Source organism: Neocloeon triangulifer, unplaced genomic scaffold (assembly GCF_031216515.1).
Source record: "Neocloeon triangulifer isolate White Clay Creek 2 clone unplaced genomic scaffold, ASM3121651v1 ptg000014l, whole genome shotgun sequence".
NCBI lineage: Eukaryota > Metazoa > Arthropoda > Insecta > Ephemeroptera > Baetidae > Neocloeon > Neocloeon triangulifer.
This window is the reverse complement of record NW_026775556.1, coordinates 27,467,393-27,490,031: the sequence shown is the minus strand read 5'-3', so window position 1 is coordinate 27,490,031 and position 22,639 is coordinate 27,467,393. Positions and strand designations below refer to the sequence as shown.

General features: G+C 36.0%; 1 protein-coding gene across 9 annotated transcripts in view; it reads right to left on the bottom strand.

Moving 5' to 3' along the window:
* Positions 1-22,639, bottom strand: part of LOC132200848 (hemicentin-2) — a 182,593-nt gene that overhangs the window by 3,380 nt on the left and 156,574 nt on the right. For 2 of the 9 annotated variants that reach the window (XM_059626598.1, XM_059626592.1), the window contains 8 exons: positions 12,572-12,832; positions 8,091-8,405; positions 6,981-7,162; positions 6,190-6,373; positions 4,664-4,777; positions 4,397-4,459; positions 4,176-4,215; positions 1,645-1,906 (listed from right to left, as the gene is read on the bottom strand). In XM_059626598.1, coding sequence (XP_059482581.1) covers positions 1,645-1,906; positions 4,176-4,215; positions 4,397-4,459; positions 4,664-4,777; positions 6,190-6,373; positions 6,981-7,162; positions 8,091-8,405; positions 12,572-12,832 — 1,421 coding nt within the window. Of the gene's footprint in view, positions 1-1,542; positions 1,907-4,175; positions 4,216-4,396; positions 4,460-4,663; positions 4,778-6,189; positions 6,374-6,980; positions 7,163-8,090; positions 8,406-12,571; positions 12,833-22,639 lie in introns of all 9 variants that reach the window. The other 7 variants (XR_009442208.1, XM_059626594.1, XM_059626593.1 and 4 more) reach the window with 7 other exon arrangements.

Here is a 22,639-nt window from a genome sequence, read left to right as displayed (position 1 = left end):
ATTGCGATTAAGAAACGATAAAGAAGATTTTGAAAAGAATCAATACTGGTGCTCGTGTGGAAAAAGAAGACCCAAAATTTTTTTTAACGTGTCTGTAAAATGAGAGTAGAGTGTGTGTGGAGTGGCAAATATAGTTGCTCAGTCCAAATCCAACACCACAAAAACGGAAAATGTGTCAAGAAAATGCAAAAAGAAGTATGAGAGCCAATATTTCAAAAGTATTATTAATTACTGCAGCTAACATTAAAAGTATATGTAAGAAAATTTCAACATGAAAAAAACACAGTCTAATTTGCGTACTAAGCTGCGAGAAGAAATTTTACTTTTTCCATGGAAAGTAGCCAAATTTGGTATTTTAGATATCAATTTATTAAACTTTTAAGATTCGAGTGTATAATGAGTGTTATTTAATGCTAGAAAAAAGCTGTTTAGAATATTTTGAAAAATAATTTGATATAATACCATTTTCCATGATATTTTTAATATAACATTTTGCCTTTTCAATGGCAAAGATAAGCTATTAATAATTTATTACTTAAAAACTTAGAGAACAAATATTAAAATTAATTATAAAATATAAAACATATTTTTAATATATTTAAAATATTAAAATAACTTAATAAATCTTGCAAAACAATTTTCAATATTGTTATTCAAAAAATGTTTTTAAAACAATTTTTTCTTTTCTAAAAAAACTTTAGAATCTTTTTTAATTTGTTTGAAAAATTGAAACTTGAGGAGATGATCATGGAAATGAAGAGATCAGGCTTTTCCTCGATGAAAAATGTTTTATTTTTTTTTTCCAAAAAACAAAACCGCTCTACCAAGTGCCTGTCACGGTCTGCGACCCTAATTCATGAAAAGAAGCAAATTAAAAAACACCACTTTTTGAAGTATTACGATTTTATGTTTAAGTGTGGTATTTTTTTTAAATTCTGCTGATTTTGGTATTTTTCTTGCTCATGAAATAGGGTCGCAGACCGTGACCGAAACTGGTAGAGCATTTTGTTTTTGTATGAAAACAATTTTCGGAACGAGGAAAAGCCAGATCTTTTTCATTTGCATGACTTTTTCAATATTTTATCAGAATTAAAATTTTAGAATCGAAGTTTTTTTAAAAATTTTAAGACCTAAATTTTACAAACAACTTCTTTCTCAAGTGCTCGTTTTGTGTCATGTGTGTCGAGTATTATAAAATGTGCTATTATTCGATTAATTTGAATTTAAATTTTTCTCCAATTCTCAGCTCAATTAGACTGCATTGTTATCTCAAATTACGAAAACAATTATTACTGCTCAAAAATACTGTTAACAGTGCCGAGGCATCTTTTGACTTTCAAAAATATGTTGGACTCGAAAATAAAACTGTCAAAAAGATGCCCCGAAAGTGATACAAAAACAAAAAAATAAAGCAGCAACAGTAAAAATGTAAAAATGTAAAAAAATCAACTTCCAAAGAGTGTTAATTCGAAACGGAAAATTGATATGTTTAAAAGTTATATAATAAATTGACTCGCAAAGTGCTCTCCTCAGAAAACTGACCTCGTGGAAAAGTGTGCATCTTTCGTCAGTTCAGACCCGGCTGATAAGAGGTGCGTGCTACACCCTGGTTGGTGGCTGCAGCACCATGGGCGAGAGCCTCACCTTCTCTGCTGAGCTAATTGGGTGGCTGATTCCTGTGTGGTGGTACGCACCGGTGGCCGTCGTCACGACGGCACCCTGCATCATGCGGGGCCCACCCCGCGGCGGCGACGTCGTGTAGATGGGCGGGCTGGCGAGGGCGCCGTTCGAGTCGTGGCTGGAGCGGCGCGACTGCGTCAGGGGGCCGCCAGGCGACTTCTCACTGCGGGCATCACCGGGCGCAATACACGCCACCGAGCTGTTAGGCGACAGATAGCACCACGCTCTGCAAGAGCGCGATACGCGCCTTAGAGCCAACACACAACCCCGTCACCTTGCCACTCTAAGCAAGCATGCTGCCTTTTTTTACTTCTAAATTTCATTTCCAGCCAATTTTTACAAAGCGGGCGCCCTCCCCAGAAAGAGAAAGGGGCGCACGGCATGGTTTGGGGCTGTCACGGTTAGTAGAAAAGATTTTTGACAAAACGTGAGGGTTGAGAAAAAATTTCCTCCTCATTCTAGGATTTGATTAATTTGACACTGACTTATTAATTTTTTGTTTTTATCGATTTGAAAACCGCCCAATTTTTTCGTATGCAATTTGTTTCAGAGCAAATCTTAATTATCTTCAATTTCAGATCAAATTATTACAAAAATTAAATTTGTAAATAATATTTATGTAACAATAATTGTCAATTTTTGAATAAATTGTAACTTCTGAAAACAATTTTTAAGAAAAAAATTGATTGTTTGAGAAAAACACTTTTACAAAATTAATTGTAATAATTTTTTGTCAAAATAATTTCACAGCTCATGAATTTTAGGCTGCAGCTGAGAAACGTGTAGAGCAGGATATTTTTTGTTTGGTGTTTTTACGAAAATTAAGAAATCCTTTACTGGTTGTGAATCTGACGTGAGTTAGAAAATATAGAACCAGAGCAAAGTCTTGCAATTTTAGCTCAAATGAGATTTTGATTCTTATATTCCCCCCTCCAAATAATCTCTCTTGTACTGTAAAAATGTGATATGGAACAAATTTATAAAAAAAAGTGGACAAATTCGATGTTTATAGAATGCAAATGGGAAATTGACTGGTTTTGAAGGCAGACGTGATGCTATTATCAAACCTATTTAATTGTCTATCCCATTGTGATGAAATATAATTTAATAATTTTACGTTTGCTCCTTAAAAGAGTTGCAATTTCTTGCTGTGATTATTGTGTTGGGTCAAATGCAAAAGTTTGTTTTATAATTAAAAGTTATTATATATAAAATTCCTTTAATTTATTTTCAATTATTGTAGAACTTAGAAATAACCAAATTACAGTTTAATTTTGTCATTAGCATAAAGATAGTATGTACTGATATAAATTTATTTTATCACAATCAAGTCAAGACAAAATTTTTAAAAATACTTTCCTTGCCTGCTCACATCCTAGATAATTTCCACTTTTAAATTTGTTAAAATCAAACAATTCTTTACGTAGCTATGAAGAATTCTATTTGAAAATATTTAATATTTGTATGAAAAATAATAAAAAATAACTTTGTGACTTGCTGAATCATGTAAGCTCATTGTCAGTGTCAAAACAAACGTGCAATCAAGAAGGAAATGAGCCGTAAACGAGGATGAATATTTTTCCCGACCCGTACGTGAAATTCATTAAAATTCTACTTGCTAGAGCTAATTAGTCCCAGGCCACTTAAAAGCGGTAGCTGGCAATGAACCGGCAGATGCTTTTACGAGTCCTGGGCCGAGAGCGAGCATGACCAACTTAAAAGGGGCTTTCTACACCAGGTACGTATTCAGCATGCCGGGTTAGTGTGAGTACAACAGCGTATGTTATGTTCTCGAATGCGGCGAGAATAAAACGCTCAGAGGCCTTTGCTTGCGGAAATGGGAGCTTGAAAAATGGGCAAATTAAGTGGAAAATGAGCGCCCTTTGTCATGCACGACTTTTAGCACGGCGAGACGGAAAACGGGACGAAACATGATATATTTTCCGCGCAAATTGCCACGCATGTGTGAATCAGCCAAAGGAGGATAATAAATATTACGTTTTTTTGCTCGTAACTGGAAAATTCGTCCCATTTGCCATAAAGCGGTAAAAAAGCAAAAGGGGGGAAGAAGAGTTTGCAAATTCACGTTTTAAATTTATTTGACTCAAGATGCTTCCACTGGAGGAAACAAAATAAAGTTAAAATGAAGAACTGAGCTTCTCCTCCTTGAAACGTTACTTTCATAAAAAAAAATATGGTTGAATAGTTTTGACAAATTAAAAAAATTTAAAATTGTTGAGGTTTAAGCAAACTTCTTGCAAGTGGTGTTGCCATTTTGTCCGACAATTCCTTTCTTTTGAAATAAATTGTTTTCAAAAATTGAATGTAAACAATTTGGACAAATAAACATGGAAAAGCGAAGTTCTTCATTTCAACTTGAATATTTTCCTTCTCCTTAATTTTTTTTTATGAAATTGCAAACTCTCTATCTAACAAGCGGTATCTGCAGCCATTTTATTCTTCAGTAAGAAAATTTATCCAGTCATTTTCCTCACCTATTCAGTTCTCCACTGGTCGGCTGGGTATCATTTCGACCTGAAAGGAATTTTACACCCGTTAATAAAAAATACCTCGTTTTATTCCACTTCGTGAATGTGTGTTTTTACGATTTCAATTTAGATTTTGGTGTGTAATGAAGTTTTCTTTGTGTTCATTTGTAAGAAGAAATATAGAGAAACGGGCATAAAAATAAAATAAAAACTGAAAATAATCACACCTGAAGCTGTCACTCCGGTGGGCTTGACATAAATGCCATCAATCAACGAATTAATTGGCTCGGCTAAAACAAAAGTGAAAAACACGCAAGCATGAAACACAAAAATCGATGGGAAAACAACAAAAGCAGAGAATATAAAAGAATGCGGGGCCGCCTGTAGAATATGCGAGGGTAGGCCACCCGCTTGTCAACCGAGCCGGGCAGGTGGCCTATCCACGATAACACAAACACATTCGTGCAACAGCGGGGGACGTGGAAATCACTTACGTTTGAAACAGCACGTCTCTTTGCGGTAGGCGCAGATTAGAACACACGCGGTGATGAGTAGGATGATCATTCCTGCTGCTAAAATGCCAATCATTGCAATCATAGAGACTGGATCTGTAGAGGAGCGAAACCATCGTTATTAACGCCCAGAGCTTTTCGCCACAGAGATCAAAATATGGTTAGTAAAGAAACAGTAAAGACGTAAAAATGAAATAAAAATTAATCGAAATTAAGAGCACAGTAACATCAAGAATTAAAATCCTCGTATATGTAAAAATCGTCTGCCATGGATACACTCCAGAAGTCACAAAGTCTACCAAACAGTCACATTAAACTACCAAAAACTAGGATTGATTTTTTTGTTTCGTATTCAAAAATTATGTCTTGGTCTAACTTCAAAATTTAAAATCTGAAGTGCAGACTGGCCAAAAATAAAATGGAAATCAGTTCGAAAAGCACATGCAGTGCCTGACACTGACAAACATGAACTTAATTTTTTTATTTTAATTGATAGGATTCAAAAAGTCAACTAATGGAAAATAAAATCGTCTCTCAAACCACATGATTTCTCGTTAGCATCCACCACGCCGAAGAGTGTCGGACTCGCGTTGGCGCGAGTCACGCTCTTTTCGGCGTGGATGAGGATTGAAGTCCGTTTTTGGGTTGGTGTTTTGTGTGTGAGTGCAAAGGTTGTAAGCGAGAGAAGAGACAGGAGGTCAAGGAGGTTCAAGGAGATGGAGATTGCCCACGCGTGTTCAAACAGACGCAGGGCCCTCTGCTTCTTCCTTTGTTCTTGAACATTACTCTGATTAATCGTAAAAAAATCCGCAGAACGCACAAAATTCTTAATTTTTTTTCCTCGCGGGGCCGTCGCAGCCTTTGAGGCTTCGCGGCTCAGCGGGATTCTAATCTCTACAGCGGCACCGCCACCGGAGCGCGAAATGGACTCGCACGTGTGGTCCTCTGGTCCCTTTTTCTAATTACCAAATCCAGCCAGCACAATCACCACCAAGGGTCAGAGGTCACACGCCAGAGTTTAGATAATCCATTTCTGCGCCCAGACCCACGTCAAAAATCCCAAAAATCATCCCTTTTAAAAACCATTTCTTTTTTTAATGACAAAAATCCCCGCTAAATGCGTCTCCGTAAAATCTCATTTTGCAATAAAAATACAAAAATGTCTGTGAAAGTCAAAATGCAAAAAGAACGTGTTCGCTTTGGGGTCACACTTGACTAGGGTGGGCTGAATTTTGAAAAAACTCGGCCTCCCACGGCAGGTGCTATTGACGTGGGTGAATTTTATGCAAACAAAAATCTCGACCGTTTGTGCCAAAAGTTTCAAAAAATTATTTGTTTATAACTCGTTCGAAACCCTCTCAATTTTACTCTTTTTTTAAATTTTTTTTTTAAAGTGGCGCAAACGGTCTGGTGCGTTCTGCGGAGTGCATCACACAAAGTATCACAAAGTGCCGCAGACAATTAAGAATCAGTGCAGAAGGAAAGCAGAGCAGAGAGGAGGGACTGACTGCTGTGCAGGCGGGTGCGGGCGGTGTCCTCATCCACGATCTCCTGCTCACCACGGACGGCCAGCAGCACCGTGTGCCGGTCGGAGCCGCGCTCGTTTTCCGCGGTCAACGTGTAGCTCCGCGCGTCCGCCGCGTCCGCGCCCTTCATGTGGAATCGCGCTTCGTAGCAGTCTTCGCGCACGTCCTGAAATTCGGAAACGTGAATTAAGATTGCAATCGCATGAGTAAAACAACGAAATGAGACGTTTCTGGGAATTACAGAAACAAAAATATAATCATTGCAAAAACGATTATGTTTTAAAACTCGCTGCATAGCTGATTTTAAAAATGATGATGATAAATCAAACAACGACGAAGAAACAAAGGATTATTTCATAAAAATTTTTAAAAGTTATTTTATTTCATTTGGTGTGGTGCACGTTATATAATTTTTTATTTGTTTTGTTTTTTAATTTTTAATTCCATAATTACAAGAAAAATAAAAATAATCCGTATAACAATAATAAAAATTTTTAAAATTTTTAAAAATATTTATATGTTTAAAAAATAACGTTTTAATCTTTTTTTAAATATTTGATTTCTAATAACAAAATAAAAAAATTAAAACAAATATTATATAGAGTAATTTGATTCATTTTACAAATTTACCTTTTTTTTCTTTGAATAGAATCATGTTTTAAACTTCAAGCAAGTATCTTTTAAAAAAATAATCTCACTATATTATAAAAAAAACATTTTTAAAATAAGTTCTGCAAATTATTTTGATTGAATTTTTTGTTCGATTTTCAAACCTGGGTGAGTTCGTCTGCTTTATATCTGCCCATGATCATTCCGGCTTCCAGCTGCATGCTGCCCCATTCCCAGGAGATCCTCCTCGGCCTTGGGTCTGCACACACCACCATCCTGATGATAGCGTCGTGGCCTCGGGCCGCGTAGATTTCGGTGTTTGGTCGACGTACCACTTGAGGTGCACCTTTAAAAGTGGACGAAAATGTGTAAAACGTCGCATTTTTCAAAGCAGGGAATCCACATTTTAGTGTGAATAAAGTAAATGTGTTAAAAATAACAAAAAACTGAATCGGCTGGGGATGAAAAAGTGAAACGGATTTTAAAGATTTTGGCAAACTGACATTCTGATTCAATACTAGAAGCGGTTTTTACACAATTTATTTATTTAATAGTATTGGTAAATACATTTTTTATTAATTAAAAACTAAAATATATCATTTAATGATTCTAGACGACTATAATCAGTTTTTTTACACGATTTATTAATCTATATCATAAATAAAGGAAAAAATAATTAAAAAAATAATTATAAGGTAATAAATAATACATTAAAATCGATAAATAAAAAAATGGTTTAAAAATAAATATTAAATAAATAAATAAAATTATTTTTAAATAATAAAAAAGAAATAAAAAAACTACAATTTTTATAAAAATTAAAAAATTGACTGTCTATGTTAAATTTATTTACTGCACATTTGCAAAAGATTATTGCTGAAACTAAATTTTTAATATATTTAATTATAAGCGTTTCAAAAAAAGGAGTAAAAAATAAAATAAGCAATTTTTATTGAAAATTTATCTCTTTTAGAAAGCATTGCCGTCATAAATTTTAATCTGAAATAAATAAAGTTTATATTATCAAATGTATACAAACTTTCTAGCATTTGAAGTACTTTTTCAAATAAAATCTAGAGCCTTAAAGGAAAAAAGAAACTTTTTTCACCAGCTTTTAACTATGCCATTTGAAAAACTGTGTCTGCAAAAACCATTGTTTTCTGTCATAAAATAAATCTCTCCAGCGTTAAACGAGATTTTCTTCTCCTTTTTACTGCTTTTCCCAGGCAAGCAGCGCAAACGCCCGCCCTTAAGGAACAAAGAAAGAAACGTACCTTTGACGTGCACCGGAATGGGCTCGCTCTGGATGGGTCGCTCGACGTTGGCGATCTTATTAGCGGCTCTGCACACGTATTCCCCTTGGTGGTCGTAGGTCAAGTTGGTCAGCACGAGTCGCGGCTCGGCGCCGCGCAGAATCACCTTTTCCTCGGCCGAGCCGTCGGCGATCGCCATCGGGTGGATGGGCAGCTTCTGCAGCCACTGGATCGAGGGCGGCGGGTTGCCCTCGGCCTCGCACGCGAACGACGTTTGCGAGAACAGCGAGGCCGTCACCTTCCTGTCGGGGCCCACGTGCAGAATCCTCGGGGGATCTGCGGAAAAACGACCAGAGTTCTCCGTTATTTCCTTTCCGAATTAATGCGCGCTGCCGGGACCCTCGAGTGTCCCTTTGACGAGTATGGCCGGCTTTTCAAACGGACACGCAATTTTCGCAAATTTCATTTCCCCTCCCTGCACTCGTGCGCACCACCCGTGAAAGAATTCGGGGACGTTCAACAGCTTTTGACGTTTCGGAGCGAGGAAAATGTAATATGAAAGGAAATTCACATAACGGAATTCTAAAAAAAAAAAAGCGAAAAGATGCTTGGGTCCAAAATATTTTCTGCCTAAAGGAAAAATTTATAAAAAAAAAAACCATCAGCTACATTTTTTAACTTGAAGATTTTTATGAAGTTGCAGAGAAAATTTTAATAAAACAAACAAATTGCTTCTAGTTTTATGATTTGAATGTTTTTGTTAAAATATGGTATTTTGTTTTCTTCAAATTTTTCTGTTTCTTTCTTGCTCATGAATTAGAGTCACAGACCGTGACCGAAACTGATAGAGCCGTTTTGTTTTTTAATAAAAACAACTTTTGCAACGTGGAAAAGCCCGATCTCTTCATTTCTATGAAGATGTCCCCGAGTTTCAAAGTCTTTAAACAAAAATAGATTTCACTTTCATAAAGCCTATTTTCTGAGTTATATTTACTTTAAAATTCTAGATCGCTTTAAAATGAAAATTTTTGGAAATTAATGACAAAAATCAAACATTTTTTTATTTTTTATTTAATTCGTTGGATAAAATAAATTATATATTAAAAAAATTAAATAGGTCCACGCTTTATGTTTTATTCTTCTTATTTTTCTCGACAGAAGTTTCAAGATATTGCACAAAGTCTCAAGTATTTGCAAATTAACACGTTGAGCGCCCGAAATTAGATTTGTCCCGCCGCTTCTCCCCCAATTCGACGTCTTCATTTAATAACCTCCCTTCATACTAATCCACCCACCGGCAGCAGAGGCAAGTTTCCTCCGCCCAAATGCTTGTGGTTTGGCAATAATTTGCGTATAAGTAGCAGCATCTGCGCGCGTTCGCCTCCCCTGCGCGTTTCACTGTCAATTTCGAGGGTTTACCAGAAAAATCCATCCCTCTCGCTAACACATGCAAAATGAAACAAAGTACGTGCCGCGGCGCACCCAAATCAAATTCCCGCTGTTCCCCTTGTACAAATGGATCGCGTGTTTCTCGGTGGAAAGGCGAAAAATTGGCCGCAGGAATTCCCGCCGACGCTCGGAGAACAAAAGGCAGGCACGGAATTGCACGTATTCCTCGTGGTTACCGCAATTTGAATGGGAAATCTTTGACCAGTGGGGGAATCTAATTTGATATAAATTGCCTATCTCCGAAACTGATGTCATCTAAAATCTAAAACTGAAAATGTTTCGGACGCTAAATATTTGAAAGAAAGCAAATATGATTTTTTTTTAATTATCATTATTTAAATTAATAAGAAAAACGTGAACATCACATCATGCTTTGTAATTTTTTTCTCGTTTTATCAAAACAAAATTTCCCTCTCTATAATTTTCTTAAAAAGCAGCCAAATTGGGTCTGCAATCATGTTCAGTAAGCGGAAAAAGAGATTAAAAAAAAAAAAAAAAAAAAAAAAAAAAAAAAAAAAAACAGAACCTTTGAATTCCCCAGAAAATTCGTTGATGTTTAAGGTTTTAATTGCTGATTTCAAGAAAAGGCCGCTAAAAATCGTTTACAAATATGTTTTTGCACTCAACATCAACAAGCCCAAACCGTTGGCTTTTAATTAATCCGCTTTTATCCTGCTGAGAGCTAATTTTTTAACATATTATAACGCAAAAAATAAAATAAATGAGTGTTTTCATGATAGATTAAACTCTAATTGGCACAAAAATGACCCATCCTGATTTTAACATATTTTGTTCGGCTAAGAATAAAACGCTATTTTCAAAAATTTCACTTGAAAATTTTGAGCAAAGAAAATCAGATTTCCAAAATAATTAAAAAAAAAAAAAAAACAACTAAAAAACAATTCTATTTTGAAATAAAGTATGTTCTCTTCCCTTCCAGATGTAACTTTTTTCTGTTGACAAAGGTCAAGGTCATTAAATTGCAATTATTTTTTTGAGGAAATCTCCGCAAAGATGCACCCCTCAGATATTTTTCGGGATATAGAAAAAATGTAGCCCCAAGTGTGAATAACAAAAGCCCTGATTTTCAAAAGGGATCATATTTTGCTTTTGAGCTATTTATTTTAAATGAATTTCAAAAAGCAGTAAAAAAAATCACTATTTTGCACTGATAATCAGTGAATTTTCACTTATATTTTATTTAAAATTGATTCTTTCCTGAAAAATTAGAGTGAAATCTATCGCGAAAACAACCAAATTAAAAATACAAAACAATTTACTATTTAATTATCAGAATTTGTACGAAAATTGTGTTTTCCTACAGCGATAGTGGTGAAAGGAAAGCCTTCAATCACTCTGCTCTCACCTACATAATATCTTACGCACGTTTGCCTCGGAGATTTTGAACTTCCTGTGTGTGCGCGCACCGGCCACCGCCCAAAGCGGTTTCAGCGATTCTCAAGATGTACACAAGTTTGGAAACTATGCAAATCACGGCCCAGCGCGCGCGCCCGGCGCACCCAGTCACTTTCTGGCCGAAATTAGGTAACGCGCACGCAGCGCCGAGCGGCGGGCCTTGGTAAATAATTGACGGTGGGAACTTCATCAAAGAAGGGATAAAAACAACCGCAGCTCGGGCACCGCCCGTATGTTAGCGGGTCGTCTCTCTGCCCTCCCTTTGTGGAGAAGAAGCGCCAACTTTGTTTCGGCAAAAAATGGCCAACAAGTAGTACAGTTCGTGCGCCGGGAGTTGAAACCGACCGTAATTAGACCGACTGCGCGCGTAATACGTTAGCAATTTAATTAACTCTGCGGTAATTGCTGGGCCGAAATCTGTATGCAGGCCGTTGCGCCTTTTTTTTGCTACTTTTGTCGCGACTTAATTATATATCACGCCGCGCGTTGCCGCTTAATTAATTTATGGTGAATAATATTAAAGGGCTGGTGCGTGCACTTTTGAGAAAAAAAAGAAGAGCGCCCTTTTGTATGCGGCGCCGCGGAAAGTGATTGCGTTTTTCATTATGTCGCGGCGAGTACATATAGGGGTGCGAGAAGAGAAAGAGTCGCGTTTAAAAAGCGCGCGGTTGACTTATATTCCAGGCGGTGCGGTTGTTTTTCCACCACTAATCTTTCGCGCAAGGGTGGTTCGCGAATAAAAATAGCAAATCTGGGGAGAAAAGAAAAATTCTTTTTAAGGGTCACTCAATTTATATTTTTATAACTAACGTCGACGTGGTGGAAAAATTCTCACTCCTGCCCTAAAAGATTTCCCGCCAAAGCATTTAAAACCCAGAGAGAACTGCGATCTCTGATTCTTGGCAATTTTTTTAACGGCTTCTTATTGTTATATTTTAGTCCGAATTTTTTACAAAGCATGACCACACAAGTAGATGATTCCTTTAAAGATAATATGGGGTTCAAGGGGTTAATCTGATTAAAATTTGATTTTTTGAAATTTAACTTTGCATCTTATGGTAATTTTTAAGTTTTTCTAATTAAAAAAATCAGCCTGAAAGTTTTGGCTCAAATTATTCAAATACTGCTTAATATAAATGCAAAATGAACGCTAAAAAAACCATATCCTAACATAATTGTTTTTAAGGAAATTGCTAGAGCCTCCTTGGATATCAATAAGGAGCCCTTAAATTAAGTAATTTTTACAACAAGAGAAACTTTCCTCCACTTTCCTCACGGCTAAGAAAATAATTTTGGCTGGAAAAAAAGAAATTTTTGCCATTTCAACCCTAACAAGTGCAAAGTTACTCTTTTCACAATCATGATATGATAATGTTTTGTTTGAAGAAATTGATACTTGATGAGATGATCAGGGAAATGAAGAGATTGAGCTTTTCCTCGTTGCAACAATTGTTTTTATTGAGCCATTTTTTTTTTATAAAAAAAAATTTTGCAACGAGGAAAAGCCCAATCTCTTCATTTCCATGAGTGTCAATTTCTTTAAATAAAATATCAAAATTTCTATGATTTTTTGTCTATTTTTTTTTAAATTGAAGAATAAAAATTGAATTATTGTGGATTTATCAAATTTTACTCACACTTGACGTCGATGTGCACCGAGAGAGGTTGACTGGCACCGACGACGTTGCGAGCCTGGCAGGTGTAGGTGCCGGTGTCGGACCGGCGAACGGGTCTCAGGGTCAGGGTGGGCTCCACACTGAGCATTTCCGCCCTCTGAGAGCGTCTCCAGCTGACCGTAGCGGGGGGGTTGGCGTCGGATTCGCACTTCAGTTCGACAGCATCGCGACCTTCTTCGACGTCCTTGCTTGGAGCTCCGACTAGTCTGACCTCGGGTGGATCTGTAGAAAAAAAAATCAGAGTTTTATGTTAGTAAAAGTGGATATAACATTTACAAAATACAAAATTCAGCTAATAATATTGAATGAAATTTAAATTTTTGTTAAATATTTTGGCTGTTTTTTGAAACGATTTATTTTAGCAAAAATGATTAAATGTTGAGCAAATTAAATCGGTTTTAATGATAGTTTTCTTACATAATCGTGTATGATTTATTTTATCAATTAACTTATTAATTATTTAATGCAAATTTATACATTTTTAAGCAAAAAACGATCAATTTTATAGAAAATAATTATTATTACGCCCAAAACGTTCCAAGATCTCTTCATAATTTAAATTTCTTTGCAAATAAAGCTCAGTATCTGTTTAAAATTCTATTTTCAGTCGTTTTATTTGAAGTCTTGTCATTAAATATAATTATTGATAATTCGGTGTATTTTGTTGTTGCAAATTGCAAATAATGTTTTTGTTTATTTTTCGACTCATTAATATGCATGGCAGATCGTCAAGCCAAAGCACTTGATCTGTGCACTCGGCAGCAGTAACGAGCAAGTAAATGAAATAACGAAGAGTTAATTACAAGTGATGTCGGGCCACACATTCATAACATATAACAACGTCGTAATAAAGTGATACATGCATCCATGCATCATTTCGCGCTTGGTATTGCCGAGCTGTGTGTCATATTTATTAATTGCAGAACGTGGGCCATTCAGTGCAGGCGGGCATCATCATCATTTTGTGCCCGGCAATTATTTCCTTGTCTAATTAGGCCTGCATTGTGAGCAGAATCCGGAGGGGGTGGTAAAGCTACAGTTGGACGCATCCCGCATTAATCAACCTAATTAATTGCGAATCGAACGAAAAAAAGTAGAGTCGGTGATTTAATTATTTGCAGAGATTAAAAAAAAAAAAATGGACACGGCACTCAATCACGAAAGAGCGCAATTTTTCTTGTCAGCGGTGTTTATTTATTTTTTGCTCTGATTTGCCGGACACGCTGATAGCCGCGTGATAGATCGGCCTTTCCGCAGCGCAAAACAAATTGAGTCAAACAAGGCGCGAAATTTACGGATGCAGTGGGGACAAAAAAAAAGCAGATTTATGCTGGTAATAATTATTGAAAACGGTCCGATTTATGGTTAAAAAGGGCTATTGAAAAAGTGCCATCGCCGAGGTTGTAATTCACGGTTCCTGTTGTGCGGCGCGACCTGTGCGATGATTTACAACGGCCGTAAAAGGCCCGGCATATATAAAAATGCGTCGATTGAGCTTGCATGATTCCGCTGTTTATTTTCGCCGGGGCGTGTTTACGGCCGAGTTTACAGCCCGACGACAAAAGCGAGCGTTTATCCGAAGTTATTGGAATGTGATGATGCTCGCAAATTGCCGCGTCCACGCCGCAGCTAGATCAATTCGGGCACCGAAATATATCGAATTTATATCCGCAGGAATTTTTTGCATAAATTTGCATGATTGACCCGAAAGCAATTTCAAATACTCTTGCCGTTTTATCGTCTCTTCATTAGCATTAATTTATACGTATGCGTGGGTTTCATGTTTAAATTTGAATTTAATTCGCAATTTTGACTCTCCCGTTAACTTTCGGAGATGGGAAAATGTGCCGGACACGGCGGATAGGCAAATTGCCTACTTGCCAAGTGCAAGTCGGGCCAGCTGGCTAATTGCACTCTGCTGGGGAGAGATTTTTGCTCTAATTATTCCACTAGAGCGATGTGTGAGTGGGGTCAGCGGAGAATTACTTTATTATGCCACTTGGCAAGTCGGTGTCGGTTATCTGGCTGCACCGCAACATCGCCGCCGACCTTAATTATCATCGGCGTTTTGTCAAAGCAAAGGTCACGGTTGTCGCCGAGAATCGCCGCCGGAATGGCCAAGTTTTCCATTTCACGAGCAATTTCACCCCGGCGCGCGTGCTTACTTCAGCGGAAAACACTCGACCGAAAATGTCGCAAATTTATATCTAATTGCAGCGTGATGGCGGAACGGCCGAGAGGCAAATTCAGCTCTAAAATTCACGACCTTTTTAAGTCGGCCAAATAATGTTCAGACGAAAAAATAAGTATATAAATTTAAAATGAATTCATTTTAAAAACCAGATGTGATTTTTATAGTAATGTCTACTTCACTTTTATTCCACAAAATGATTAATAAAGTGTATTTCAACTGCCGAAAAAATCCAAAATGATGTGATTACCTTTGTAAGGTTTTTCTATCTATATGCTGTCAAGTTGACAAGAACAATAATATATATAATTATAGTCTAACAATTAAGCACTTAATGTATAAAGTTAGATTAAATGTAAATTTTAATATAAACTATTCAATTGAATCAATTGACTTAATTCAATAAATGTTATTTATTATATATAAAATATGAAATGAAAAAATAATAATAAATTTAAATAATTTAAAATCAATAATATTATTATAAAGATTTTTTATAGCAAAACATTTTAGTAGTTGTTCTTTTGTTAGTGTTTTTTATCTGTTGTTGTTGTAATTTTTAGTCTGGGGTTGTGGCGTGTTTGCGTTGTTAAAGTGTATTCCAGTTTCTGTTTTAATTTTTCAAAAGAAATTTTTACGTGGATTCAGAAACAGAGCGAGAAAATCAATGATGGGAAAAGAATTAAAATGTGCAAATTCCCACTTTGAATTGGAAACTTCAATTCTGTTTAAACAGATTTGGATTTCTGTTTCCAAAAGTAATTATTTTTTTCAATTTTGAACTAAAAAAAATTAAGACGAACGGCAACACACTGAACTGCACTGAACATGACTGATAATGCTAGCTGATGAGCTTTTAATAAGCGAAATTATGATCCTAGTCATGTTCAGTGTGTTGTTGTTTGTCTTAATTTTTGAGTTTTAAATGGATTTATTTGTTTTAATTTTGGAAACATAAATCTGTTTTGAATATAAATAAATTTAAAAGTTGAAATTTATGACAATTTACTTCGTTTTCCGAGCATTGATTTTGTCGCTAAACGTTAAAATTTCATTTTAATAGTAGCAAAAACTGCTAACATTAATATAAAACTTTTCATCTCATTGAACTTTTTATTTTCAAAACCTTTGCTGATTAGCTCCGGCCTCGTTTCCTTTTGACTACATAATTAAAGAAGCTAAAAGTCAAAAGTGCGCTTTCATGTTTTTTTTCTCTCCAAATAACATCACATTAATGTTAATTAGCGTCATTATATCTCTAATTGCGTCATTCCAAGGCGGACTCAATAAATTTAATCAAAGGCACTTTAGTCGGCCGACTTTGCGAAGAAATAACAGACACACGTGCCAAAGCGTCTCTCTCTCGCTTTCTCGAGCTAATTTCATCTCGTTTGCAGCAGCAAAGTTGAATCTCCACTTTGCTCCTTCTTTCTTTCTTTCTCTACCTCCCCGTTTGCCATGTGTCACTAAGTACGTAGCCCTTTCTTGTTGCCTTCTTTGCTTAGCAAAAGCGAAAGAATCTGCAGCCGAGTTAAAATATTTAATACGTTTGATTTCGCCCGAGCAGAAAAGTTTCGCCAGAATTTCGCCGAAAGAAGAAGAAGAAGAAGAAGTTGGCTGTGCATACACGACGCATGCAGATGGGGAAAAGTTCTTCTCGGTATCAGTTTGCCAGCCGCGAGTGCAAAAGCGTACACCGTGCGGAAAAAGACCCACTTTCTTTAAATTTGCAGCCTTCAGCCGGCGAAAAGTTTCTTCGTTCGCAACTTGTGGAATGGGGAGCTTATTTCTCGCGTGTGAAAATTTTCTTTTTTGATTGTCCCCAATCACGTGTATATATCGGAAAGCGATGCGTATATCGAGAAGTGATTCGGCAAATATAAGGGATGATTGGATGAATTCGTACAATCATGAAATGAATAAGCCGCAATTTCTCCCCAGGCGGGCGTAATTTCCTGATTGCGCGGGTGACAAAAAGCCGCAATTATTTTGATCGAAAGTCAGGCAAGATTTTAATCAATTATAGAGACGCACCGAGCCCGAAGCCCAAATCACATTTTGCGGTCTGACTTTATTTTAGCACATTTTTCCCCGTTTCCACAAAAGAGGTAATTTTTTTTTACCCCTGTTGTTTTTCCACGTGAAACTTTTCGTTACATTATTTTTTCGGTCGGTGGTGTTGGTTGCGCCGCGTATAATGCGCGACGATGGGCCTCGGGGAGTCATCGGCCGGATCGAACTTTCACCCTCGACGCACTTTCATTTGCTTTATTTCCACGTGTCGGGCGCGAAACAGAGATGAAAAATAACTCTTGCACCTCGAAAAGGAGTACGGAATTTATTTTGTTTATACGAATAGGGGTGAATTTTTCGGCCGGACACAGAAGGCGCAAAAAAGCAGCGGCGTCGAGGGAGTTGTTTTGTGCTGTTTGACACTGATTAATGAACACGAGGATCAACGGCCAGTGTCTCTTTAATTCGCATCACCACGCTGACAGCCTTGTTAAAGGGAAATTTCTCCCCGCAATTAGTCGCAGTTGTGCGTCGGCCCGAGAGGGATTAGCCAGAAAATAAATAAACGCGCACCGAATCGAATTCCGGCGCTAGAACGCGATAATCTCCCCTTTTAAGAGAAAGATCAAAGAGGGAATTCGTTAAAAAAGCAATTTTTTTATTTTGTAATGTTTTAAATTGAAGGAGTTGTTAATTAAACATGTTTAAAACATTATTAAAAATTAAATAAATAATACAATTTTAAATTTAAAATATAATAAATAAACTTTTTTATTATGATTTGTAATTTAAGTTTTTTTACATTAAATAAATTAAAATTATTAATAATTCATTGAGCCAAATTATGTTGCCGTTAAATCCTTTTTTAATTTTATTGATTTTTAATTTTTTACTTATATATTAATAAGTACGGATACAGCATCAAATAAGTTAATAGAAACGAGACTTATCTAAATAATGCTTCTATCAAGAGGTGAATCTTTCGAATTTCTTCATAATTATTTACATTAATAAATTTTCTCAAAAAAATCAATCTGATTAACACAAATTTTTCTTGTCTATGGTAAAACTAATTCAATATTTTTTTTTACATTTTAATGCCTGAATCAGAATTTCTATGATGACTTTATTATAAATATTTAAAGCTAATATTCAAAACACGAGGGAGTATATTTTATTTAGTAGGCAGAGACGTTCTGAAACGAGAAAACAAGCAGAACACCTGAGAATCCCATCATCCATTTGATTCAGCGCCGAGACAAGCACAACTGGTGCATTATTTTTATATCCAGCCCGAGCGGAATAAAGTATTTTGCCGTGTTTGTTTTAAAATCCATCTGCAGCCGTTCCCCAGCAGGGACCGACTTTCATCTTATTCAACAGCGAAAAACAATTCAGCTCTGAGAGAGAGAAAAACAAATATATACAGTGCTTGGTGCCGACGAGCTTCACGTTACATTCCGTTTGTTTATGACGTTATGGAAAATTTAATTATTCAAACAAGAAGTTTCTGTGCGAGTTAAGATTGTCTTTTTTATTAGTTACGACTGCGAGAAGAAGAAAGACTGCGCCCTCTTGGCTCGTCAGAAAAGTCAGTGCAATTTATTTATTCATCCCATTTGTTAAGAAGCATAATAAATGGGCACTGGCGCGAGCGCCGAGGACTAAATTTTTAAAGATAACAAAGGAGTAGAGGAAGAAAGTAAGAGCGAAACTTTCTTTTCCGTCCCCGCAGCGCAGTAAAAAGTTTTGATAATAATTATTATTATTCTGTATATAATTTTGCTTGCTATTTATTTCTCCTTTTTTTTGCACATTGCGAAATTTCAATTATTGCTGCGACATGATGCATTAAGGGTTAAGCCCTCCTTTATCACTTCATCTCTGCGAGTCTCTCTGCTTTTTGCCCTCGACTCTCGCATGGGCTTTAAAAAGTTCTGCGGTATCAGCCGCGCGTCCCACGCTCGGGCCGCGCAAACCGCAAAACAAAAGCAGCCTAAAAAGGCCGCGCGCACTTCCAAGTCGGCCTTTATTTATTTATTTATTTATTCGTGCACAAAGCTGCCGACCATCGGAAGAAACGCGCCATCGACACAGCAGAGTAAATATTGTTTGACCAGCAGATCGCTTTTTCGGTAAAACCTTTGAACTCGGGAATAAAATGAGAAGGGGATTTTCCCGGGGCCAAAGCTGAGGTCCAATAGGAATAGCGAATTTACTCTGTTAATCCTTCAATCGACGACGATTTAATGAATGTTTTAAGCTAGAATAAATAGAAGAAGAAAAAATGATGTCGCTTTTTCAAAAGGTTTGATCAACTGAATCGAATTTTTTTTAAAGGTAAAAAATAGCTCTGGACTTCAATGGTTAATCCATTGCTCACTTTGAATGGATTTTTTTTTCATAATACTTCCACTGCTTTTTATCTTCAACTGTTTCGTTTCAACATCATTAAAAATTAAAAACCTAAAAAATCAAAGAACTGGCATTCCAATAAATTCTGGAGACAAAATAGATTAGAACTTTATTTTTGGAAATGAAGATCTCAGGCCTTTTCCTCGTTGTAAAAATTGTTTTATTCAAAAACAAATTGTTAAAATTTGGTGTTTTTCCAATTTGCATTTTTTTTTGTTACTTTTTTCCTGCTCATCAAATAGGGTCGCAGACCGTATAACCGAAACTGGTAGAGCCATTTTTGTTTTTGAATAGAAACAATTTTTTTACAACGAGGAAAAAGCCCGAGTTCTTCATTCCCTCGAGTGTCAATTTTTCCAAACAAACTTTGCTTGTACTCATTTTTTTATTAATTTATTTCCTCAATCAAAATTTTCCTTTCCCTAAAATAGGAGTATATATCATTCAAAAGCATTGGCTGAACTGATGACATTGATATAGTCACCAAGTTGAAACTATAATGATTTTTTTTTTGACAAACTGAATCAATCTTTAGCCTTAGACAGGCTAATTTTCTTTGAAATTGAATAATTGTAAAAACCCCCCAAATTTTTTTGTGTTTGCAAATATTTCCCGTTTTTTTAACAAGGCAATTTGCATAAAATTTCATATGTGATGAATTTTCTGGTTTTAGTTGAATGCGAGGGAGCTTAATTATTCTCTAGCTTTTTTCTTTTCAATAGAATCTGTCAAAATCCCAGAACAATATGATATTGCAAAAATTTTATGTTTTCAAACTGGTATAATAATTTAGGAAAATGAATTTTAAATTTTCACTAATAATTCATTTCAGCTTTCGTCAGTTTATAATTATTCAAAAGTGGCCTTTTACGTTTATTTTTGAATTTTTAAATAGTATTTACAGGAATTGAATAAATTTAAATGCTAAATTATGATTTCATTGGGGTCGTTAAATTCTAATTGAATTTGGATATTTTGGCCTGGAATTTGTTTTCTTCTCGTTCGGTTTTAAACTTAATGCATTGAAAAATTTTAATTGATGCCAACTCGATTTGAAAGAAATAAAATGTCACAAAAATGGATAATTCTCTAAATTCCGTTCAGTGTGTTTAACCAGCCGATGTAGAGTGACTTTGGAGCAAAATGTTTGTTGAATGGTGTCGGTGAAAAATGAAGTTCGCTCGTTAAGCCCCGCAGCACTTTTGCTCTCAATCGGCCACTCCGGCAAAAAGAGGCCATCAATTTTCCGATCCATCTAATTAAGATTAAACCGAGATAGCACGTTTTGTGCACAAACAACCGCAAATCCATCGCAACCGCAGTTAGGCCGGCCTGGTGCCATCGGCCCGAGGCAAAAAACAGACACACAGCAACATGCAGCGCGCGGATCGATTGGCCAATGTCACATCTCGGCTGCCCAAGTCGGCGTGCAACGTGCGCCGAGTAGCACTTCGGTATTAAAAGAGACCGAGGCGCCGGGATAATGGGTATTTATGTCCGACCTAATGGCGATCCGATAAATGCTCAGGCATTCCTCTCCGGGCTCAATCTGGGCGGCAAAATAGCCTGACAACCCCGGCCAATATCTCACCAGGCAAATGGCTTTGCTTACGAAAAAAGTAGGACACACAAAAACGAGACAGACCTACTCGCTGATGAGGTGGAAACACTTTCTCCCGTTACAACCCTTGAGCCGAGCACGCACTCGACGCACCGCTCGGGATGCAGGTGTGAATGGTGCTCATTAAATTGGTGCCCGAGGTGCGAGTGTCAGCTTTTAGGTGTTTGCCGAATCGGATTTGTTATACCCGTGGTGCTAGCCTAATTAGAGACGAGATTATTTTGATATGAGTGTAAAGTGGATAAATGATAAAAATGTTAATGCTTTTGAATATTATTAGATTAAATTTCATAAGTGCTAAAATAAATATTTTAAATTAACATTTTTAATTTTTATAAAGTAAAATAAATTGACGTTTTTTTATTATTATAATTCAATTTTCATAATTGTTTTATTTAAATCTTTTTTTAATTGTATAATCTTACTAATTTGCACAAATATAAAAACGGCTTTATTAATAATTTTGGCAAATTAATAAATATAGTGGCATGTTGCATTGTAAATGTTGAATAATAAATTTTAGAAATTAATACATGCTCAATCTCGCGCAGAGCAAAGTTATAATAAAATTTACAGAATATTTCTCATAATTCAAGTTCTTAGGAAGTTAAGTTGTGAAATATCTTTATTAAATTCATGATCTATGGCTAAACATTTTTAAATATCGGAGCGAGGTCACAATTAGATGGGATTTTTGAAAAACAAAACCCAAGTTAGTGTTTCAAAATTTGTTCAATCTGAAATGTCGTGCAAGATTTGTAGTTGAGGAGCTGTTTTGATTCTAATAATTAAATCTCGGTTCTGTAGCAGGTGTAAAAACCTTAAAATTTAATAGTCAATCAACAAAATTCATTAAAAAAAGGACAAAAAATAATTTCAAACAGCGGCTGATGGGGTCTTTTTGACCTCGGAAGTTTTGCTAGCGGTGGTGCCGTTTTGTCCAACAATTCCTTTTTTCAAAAATTCAATTTGAAAATATGTGATGTACAAATTTGGACAAGTAAACAATAATAATAAATAAAAACTGCAAAATTCTCCTTGTGTGACTTAGTCACTTATGAAAATTTAATGACCAGATACTTCAAAAAAGTTTTAGGATAGTAAGCAAATTTTCTAGAAGCTCATACTTGTATCTTGTATCTTTTGATTGATGATGAAGAGCCTTTTGTAACAAAAATGAAGAATACATTTAATTTAAGTGATACCAGAGCTTATGATGAGTTTCTAACACATATTCGTGTGAGAAAAGAAAGAGATTTTAACGATGAAATATACCAAACACCAGCAATGTTAAATAATAAGTGGAAAAAGCCTATGTTTAAAAACAGACATGTTCAAATTGTGTATGTAAACTTTGTGACGAAAAAGAGATTTCTCAGTATCACCTCCTTAATTGTTCTAAAAGAGTAAAATCTCTAACCGAATATGCTACACAAGATAAAGATAAAACTTAAATGATAATTATAATTAAATTTAGATATATTATTGATTTCGACCAGCAATTCATGACGTTGTACACATTTATGTGTTTAATAAAGACAATGATAAAAATTTTCCTTCAAATTCGTGTCCGGATTTTAATATATTCAATATGATTTTCAGGGCTTCCATTTCCTTCGTTGATTGAAATTGAAACAAAAACAAATCTCTTCTGCGCCACTTGACGTGAAAACGTTGTTTGTATTTGCCTCGCACAGCCGGCGCGGAGCTCAATCAGGTGTAAGAGCGAAAGTCAAACACACAATCTCCTGCCCCTGCTTGGATCGAATTCCCAGCACGGTCGAAGGAA